General features: G+C 41.6%; 1 protein-coding gene and 1 non-coding gene across 2 annotated transcripts; both read left to right on the top strand.

The window, feature by feature from the left end:
* Positions 1–3,150: 3,150 nt before the first annotated feature.
* LOC148207884 (small nucleolar RNA R71) lies at positions 3,151–3,257 on the top strand. Its single transcript, XR_015787606.1, has one exon. It is a non-coding gene; the product is annotated as a small nucleolar RNA R71 (small nucleolar RNA).
* Positions 3,258–6,729: 3,472 nt separating this feature from the next.
* LOC148207883 (uncharacterized) lies at positions 6,730–7,291 on the top strand. The gene is made up of 2 exons (XM_088118225.1): positions 6,730–7,005; positions 7,049–7,291. Exons 1-2 carry the CDS (start codon positions 6,730–6,732, stop codon positions 7,289–7,291), a joined length of 519 nt encoding a protein of 172 aa, XP_087974351.1.
* The last annotated feature ends 494 nt before the right edge of the window (positions 7,292–7,785 follow it).

The raw sequence follows: 7,785 nt of genomic DNA, 5'->3' as shown, positions 1-7,785 counted from the left end.
TAGGTAAGAATGGTAAAACTAGGCTTAGTGGTCATTACCCAATGAAAAATGTGAACGATTTCACTGAGAAACATAAGAGATTAGACCTAATAGTTCAAAACCATGGTGTCTATAACTTATCTAGAAATACGAGTTATTAATATATTACGAGTTTTCTTGAACAACCTATAGAGTATTGGTCTAGTAGTTATCCTCTTGAGTTAGTCAACGTTCAAGCTAGCTTGGACTATTTCCAAATAGCAGAAAAAAATGTTAGAGAGCCATGGAGTAACTAAGGACCGGAAAAGAATGAGCAATGACTATTTTTCACTGCCATGTGGAGAAAATGCGTTGGGTTGATGAGAGTAGTGTAGATTGATCAAATACTTGTTGTTGAACCAAGTCCTCTATGTTGTAAATGCTACAAGATCAGGAGCTTGAACTATCATTTTGACTATAGCATTGGTTGTCCAAAGACCAAAAATGTGGCTTCTGTTATAGCTTACAACTCATATTATAAAAGAACTCAAAAAGTTCTGTACTCCAAAGTTTTCCTACTCAAACGTACGTTTCAAAATTCTCTTTTGAAGATTCTTCTTTTAATCTCCCTTTCAGCTTCCGAGATAATGGAGCGAGAGAGAGCTGTTCGGAAGTCGTTGGTTTCTATTGAAAAATGGAGGAAAATCCAACCGAAACCTTTCTTCCATTAGACAGGAAAGCCAAGAAGATTCTTGTTGCTGGTTCACATGCTGATGATCTTGGATTTCAGGTGGAGGGTGGACAGCTACTTGGAATGGGGGACGACCGGCAGAATCACAGTTGGTAATAACTGCTTCATTGTTAAGGATGAATAAACAACTACTCAACATAAAAGCTTAATTAAATTTATGGATTGGATAAATTTAATTCATATATAGATATCTAAACAAATTCAAATCTCGAATATTGCCATATATACTTGGCACTTTCAACTTCACAAAAAATGAGTGGTTTTTTTATTAGGTACCACCATCTTAGCTGCAATCAAAGAAGCAGTTGGAGACCAAACAGAAGTTATATATGAACAATATCCATCAGCAGACACTTTAAATGATAAGGATATATCTATGCTATTGTGGCTGTTGGTGGAAAGTCCATATGCCGAGTTCGCTGGCGATGACTCCGAGCTCATTATACCCTTAAATGGAAATGACGTCGTAAAAGCAGTGGCTGACAGAATCCCCACATGATGATTCTAATATCTGGGAGACCCTTAGTTTTGGAGCCAACAGTACTGGAGAAAGTAGAAGCTCTCATGCTGCTTGGCTTCCTGGAAGCGAAAGAGCAGAATCACAGACGTTATCTTTGGAGATTACAATTTCACCGGTCGTTTACCCGTTACATGGTTTAAAACGGTCGAGCAACTGCCAGTCCATGCAGAGAATAATTTGCAGGATTCGCTATTTCTTTCGGCTTCGGGCTATGCATATGGTGAAGAAAGCTCTTCTGCGTGATCACATAAGCTTGGACTCATGAACAGATTTGGATCCACAGAGCTGATGAAGAAATTGACTGTCCCTCTTGTCCTTAATATAGGTAAGGTTCATCCAAATCTTTCCACTCTTATCCCCATTGTTGAACTATGTATTTGTGCTTACAGTTTATGGGAAAGTTGTATTGTATGTCTTTGTTTATGTTGTGCTCTTATATTTCACCAAATGTACTGGCTCAGATCTATGAGAATAAGTGTGTTTGTATAATAAAAACTGATTGTCTAATATATGTTGTGGCCTGTTTGATCAATCAACTTATGTTGTTGGGGCAAACTTGCTAGGCTGTTTATTATATTTTTTGTTAGTTTATTTATTATTTTTTAATCTATTAGTGTTTGGGCCAGATTAGGTGCACCTAGACTAATCTTACTAAATTACTACTTCACCGTACTACATCTGGTTACCAAGAAAACTCATAAGATATTAAATCCTAGGTACGGCGTAGCCACATCATGGTTCTTTTTCTACATTCTTTTTGGGTGGGGTATTATAGGAACATATTCCGTTGGGGTTGATGGAGTGTGGGCTGTTCTGGATACTTTAGCTTACCATCTGTTCTAGATAAGGATGCTTCAACATTGTCAACCTTAGACGTCTTACCCTCTTACTATCCTCACCTGACTCGTGACCCTCTAATTCTATGGTCTGTGTTCCACTGTCCTTTTTGTCTCCCGACTGCTCTGTATTATGCCCTAAAGTCACGCTAGCTGACTCATTTGCTGTTTGGCCTGACCTCTTTCCTCGAAAATTTCATTTTTGGCTCTCTCTCCATCATTGTATCCTCTTGCTGATATGCTGAGGTAGCTCGACCGCTTCACAGTGTTAAAGCCTTGTATTATTGCTTTTTTGCATCCCTTTTTGGCTGCTCCATGTCACTCAGGAGCACTCCCTTTGGCATGTTTTCAGTTCTGTTGCCAACTGACCAATCTGTACTTCCATATTCCATAAGGATGTTGCATGGCTCAGAAGTAACGAGGCTTGACTCTGAACATTGGCATCATTTTTTTTATCATGTAAGCCTTAAACATCTCTTCCAAGCTCAACGTCTCAAGAGGCTTTTGAGTGACCTGTTGATTCTGCCCTGAGAAACTAGGTGGATACTGAGTCTTCTATGGATATGCTTAAGCATTACTTGTTCCGAAATCGTGTCCCGATTGATTTCCCCCCCCCCCCCCCAACTAAAGTTGGGGTGGTTCTTTTCTCCAACTTGGATTATATGTATTCCCATACACATTATTTCTATTCTGCTGCGGACTATCCAAGTAAAACATTGAGGCGTGATTGCCTGGACAATTCTCAAAATCGTGTTCACCCTCACAATACGATGCATAGCATTCACCTTAGCCTTGGATGCTCCAGCATCACTTGAAGTTGCATTCTTCATTACTATATTACACAACCTGGAGATCTTTAAGTTTAGATATGCTATTGGGTCCTCTGCCACTAAACATTTAGGTGTTGTTAATTATGTCGCCTTGGATTTTCACTATTGATGCTTTTGCGGGAAACTCTCTCCAAAATACCAAATGCCTCTCCATATGGTTTTGACAACAACGTTCCATTTGTCGAGGCATCTATCACCAAATGTGTAGCCTCATTTAATCCGTTGTAATAAGTTTCAATTTGGATGCAGTGTGGTATGCCATGATGAGGGCACTTCTGGAGTAGTCATTCAAATATCTCCCATGACTCGCTTAAGGACTCTCCAGGAAGCAGTTGAAAGTTATTGATTCTATTCCTAAGCTCTGCATTTTTGAATGGTGGGAAATATTGCATTAGAAATTTCACAGCTAAATCATTCCATGAGGTAATAGACTCGGTAGGCAAGAAATCCAACCATGCTCCCGCAGTGTCCCTCAAAGAGTAAAGGAATAACTTTAAGCCCATAGCCTCCTTACTGACTCCTTCTACCTTAAATGAATCTGCCACTTGCATAAAATATCGTAAATGTTTATGAGGATCTTCTGATGCAAGCCCATAGAATGGCCCCACGTTCTGGAGCATTTGAAACATTGTCGGCTTCAACTCAAACCTATTAGCTTTAATTATAGGATCTGCAATTACGGGATTGAAGTCATAGAAAGTTGGAGCCACGTATGCTCTAATTTCCTGCTCGGTATCATCAGCGAGCAAGACAGCATTCAAGGGAGGTATTGGCACAGCTTGGTCAGCTCCAACCCTTCTATCCTCTCTACCTCCAATTCAGGTGAATTTGGTGCATTCAGATTCATTGCAACTTCTCTATATTGTACCCTCTATTCAGCCCTTCTTCGTCTTAATGTATGCTTTAGTTCTAGGTCAAATGCAAATTCGAATGAAAGAAAATCATTCATCATTGCACAAATTACCCGAAACAAAAGTGAGGAACTCATTAAGCACCGTATTCCAAAATATCAAAAATCAAGATATGAAATCTAGTTCCCTGGCAACAGCGCCAAAAACTTGTTCACTTCCTGACAACTAGGAGAAAATTAGTACAAGTATACACTAAATAACCCGTCGTAGCATAAAAAAAACAAGGTCGTCTCCTCAGAGAATTAGATTATACTTTGATTCAATAATTTCAGAATACCAAAAGAAAAATAAAAAGATGGTTTTAAATCAGATTGTTGTATTTAATTGACTTAAAATAAGAAACAATAGCTTGGAACACAGCAGCTGATTTTTAGACAAGACCTTAAAGCATCCAATACAGAAAACATGCAAGTTACTCGGAAGAAACGATTTGAATGTAAATCGAGGGGGATTTTGCTTACTGCTTTCACTTAATGATATTTATGCAATATCGATTCATAAATACTGATTGCCCAGATCGTCATGGCTCTCTCCCGAGATACCAAAACATGTTTTAACTCAACTCCCGCCGTGATTAAACAAGCAATAAATTCAATCCACAGTAGGGTGAACCTCATCCCTGAGTATTCACCATCCTAGTTCAGAGATAGGAATCTACAGCTAATAGAAAGATACAGTTGCATCTATGTTGATTTTGTAAAAACCTTCCTCTGGTGGCTTCAAAAAACTGGATTTCGGGGATGATTCTGGTGATGAATTTTGGCCTCCGTTGTCGCATGTGTAGAGCGATAGTCATCCATATAAGAAAAGACCCATTCAGCTATAGAAGATGTCCCAAAAGACTCCTCCCTCTTAAAAACATTAGCATTCCTCTTGTTCTGAAGACCTCAAACGAAAACAACCAGCTCCATAAAATCTACCAAATTAATCCTTTCTTTCCAATCCCTGAGCCCAGAAACGGGTCTTGATTGTTGACAAACGACAATAATGTCAACAATTTAGAGAGTTACCACAACCTCAAAGAAAATTGCAACCCTAAAACACATGTTTTATGGGATCAAAATCGACCAAAGAAATGGGTCTATACAGACCAAAGAGGCCCAAACCAAGCTACGATGGAGGAAAGATCGAGCCGACCTAGGCTCGGTCTCGACCCCTACTCAGCCTGGGCCGAGCCCATCTTCCCTCCTCTCTCGTTGGTTGAGGTGCCCCGGTCCATGAGTCCTTGTGATCCAACAACAACAAATTAGATGAGCTCAACAAGAAAGATATGGAAGACAGAATTCTTATAAATAGAACTACAGACTAAACCCTAGGGTAAGCAAAAATACCCTAATTACTTTACTAAGTAATTCTCCCATAGCTAACTTAAGCAACGGAGCCTGTGTGACTGAAGTCACATCGGTTTAGTGTTGCTCGGTTTTGCAGGTATTCAGTCCCGTGATCATCGAGTTTGCTTCAATTTTGACGAGAACCAAGGAAGCCAAATTCCAGCATCAATAATTAACACCGTCTGTGGGGAGCGATACGATACAACCGAGCAACATGAATCTGGAAGAAATTCCACGACGCTCTGATGAGGACCACCATCCGAGGAGGAAGCTGAACATGGATGCTCCCCTGTTAGGAGGAGTTGAAGGTGAGACGAGTCGGCAGATTGTCGAACAAATTTCTAGAAAGAATGATCGACAAGTTCCAGAATATAGAGAGGAGCCATTCGAGATCCCTAGGGTTGAAGTTCCTAGGTAAACCAAGGACAAGTTCGCGGCTCTGGAAGAGAAGGTTGAGGGAATGTATCAATGCATGTCCCGATTACTCCAGCAATTGGAACAGCGAGAAGTGAGCCCACCACCCCTCGTCAAGGATCCTCGGAAGGGTAAAACCCTAGAGTTGAACGAGGCAGAAGAGTCGACTAATAACGCCCAGAGCAAGTTGAAGATTGGAAGGAATGATAAGTGGCGAACCTGAATCTTCGACCCATCGGGTCAATAGCAGGTCATGAGGCAACCGAAGTCCCCGATACCCAAGGGGGGCAAAGAACGCCAAGATGACCGAGGAGACCTTGGACTTATCGACAGGAAAGGTCGTAGGATCGACCTGAACCATCGGAGAAGCTGTTGAGCCAAAAAAGAATGGATTCGACCTCGAGGAATTAATAGACCAGGCCGACTCTCCGTTCACAGAGGAAATAATGGGAGAAAAGGTTCCTCCAAAGTTTAAGCTCCCGGTCATAAAGCAATATGACGGCTCGGTCAACCCAGTGGATCATCTCAACGCCTATCGTGAATGGATGGACATCTACGGGGTAACAGAGGCGATCAGGTTCCGAGTGTTCTCCTTCACCCTAAGTGGTTCAACCAGAGTTTGGTTTCGACAATTGAAGAGGGGGTTGATTTCGAGTTTTAAGAAGCTGGCTAGGGCATTCCGACTCAGTTCATAGGAGGACGAAACAGAAGCCGACCAGTGGCCTACCTCCTGACCATAAAGCAGAGGACGACAGAGAGCCTAAAAAATTATGTGGCTCGGTTTAATGAAGAGAAGCTACAGGTTGAAGGTCTAACCGACGTAGTGTCCTTACTGCTTTCACGTCCGGCGTGAAAGATGAGCACCTAACATTCTCGTTTGGAAAGAAAACTCTGAGCACCTTCTCAGAAGCATTAAGCCAAGCCCATAAATATATGCGCATAGGGGAATTCTTTCATTCAAAACGAGAACCCGAGGGAAAGCGTGTCGAGCAAAGTGCCAAAAGATAAAGGTCTGGAGAAAAGCAACAGGGGTCGAGATGGGACATAGCAGAGGCCAAGCGAGATCGAATTGGCCAAAGGGATCCACCCGAAAGTTCAAGAAATACCTCGACCACGGAGCCACTCGAACAAATGCTAATGGAGATTAAAGACCAGAACTGCTCAGATGGCCAGAAAGGATGAAAGAGCCGCCAAACAAAAGAAGTAAGGGGCGATATTGCCTCTTTCATCGAGACCATGGCCATACGACACATGACTGCTTCGACCTCAGGGAAGAAGTGGAAGATCTCATTCGAAGGGGATACCACAAGGAATACGTAGAAGATCCCAAGGCGGCCCCGAACGACGAGTACGATAGCAAATCCACGGTCAGAGAGATACAGACAATACTAGGATGTCCTACGGAGGAGAGAGAATCTGGCAGGAAGATAAAGGCGAGTGTGCGAGAAGCTAGGGTAAGCCTAGGGCTATGCGAAATTTATCATACATTCTTTGCAGATCAAACCTCCAAAATTGAGTTCTCAGAGGATGGATAACCACCTCTTCCACCCACATAATGACGCACTGGTCATTGCTCTAAAAATAGCTTACACAAAGTTGCATCAGATCCTGGTAGATCGGGGTAGCTTGGCTGACATCATATCACTGGCAGCCTATAAAGCCATAGATTTAGGGGATAGAATGCTGAAAAGTAGCCCAGCCCCACTGGTAGGATCCGGAGGAGAACGGGTCATCCTATAAGGAAGAATAGAATTGCTAGTGACGTTTGGAAGGGGGGCGAAAAGCATCACTAAGATGGTGGAGTTCTTGGTTGTCGACTACTCTTCCTCTTACAATGCGATATTGGGGAGACCGACCATATACATGTTAAAGACAATACCCTTCACTTACCACCATTCTACGAAGTTTCCGACGTCGGGAGGCATATGCAAGGTCAAAATAGAGCAACGGGTACCGCGTGAATGTTACTACTCCTCACTAAAAGGCAACGACAGAGGGCAATAGAACCTCTATCACAGTATGACTATTTTGCTCGAAATTCATTGGCAAATGAGTATAGTTTTTTATGTTTAGGGTAGATGCACTTTCTTGGTTTTATTTCTTTATTTTCTTTCTTTCCTCTTCAAAGAGATCTTAGATTATATTTCACAATGCATGTTATTTGATTCCGTACTCTTGGTTTAATAAAGTTCTAATTATATACATACTTGAGTAATAATTGTCATTTTTCAATC

The sequence above is a fragment of the Momordica charantia genome, unplaced genomic scaffold (assembly GCF_013281855.1).
Source record: "Momordica charantia cultivar OHB3-1 unplaced genomic scaffold, Mcharantia_2.0 BLBB01000040.1, whole genome shotgun sequence".
NCBI lineage: Eukaryota > Viridiplantae > Streptophyta > Magnoliopsida > Cucurbitales > Cucurbitaceae > Momordica > Momordica charantia.
This window is presented reverse-complemented; position numbering and strand designations above follow the sequence as displayed.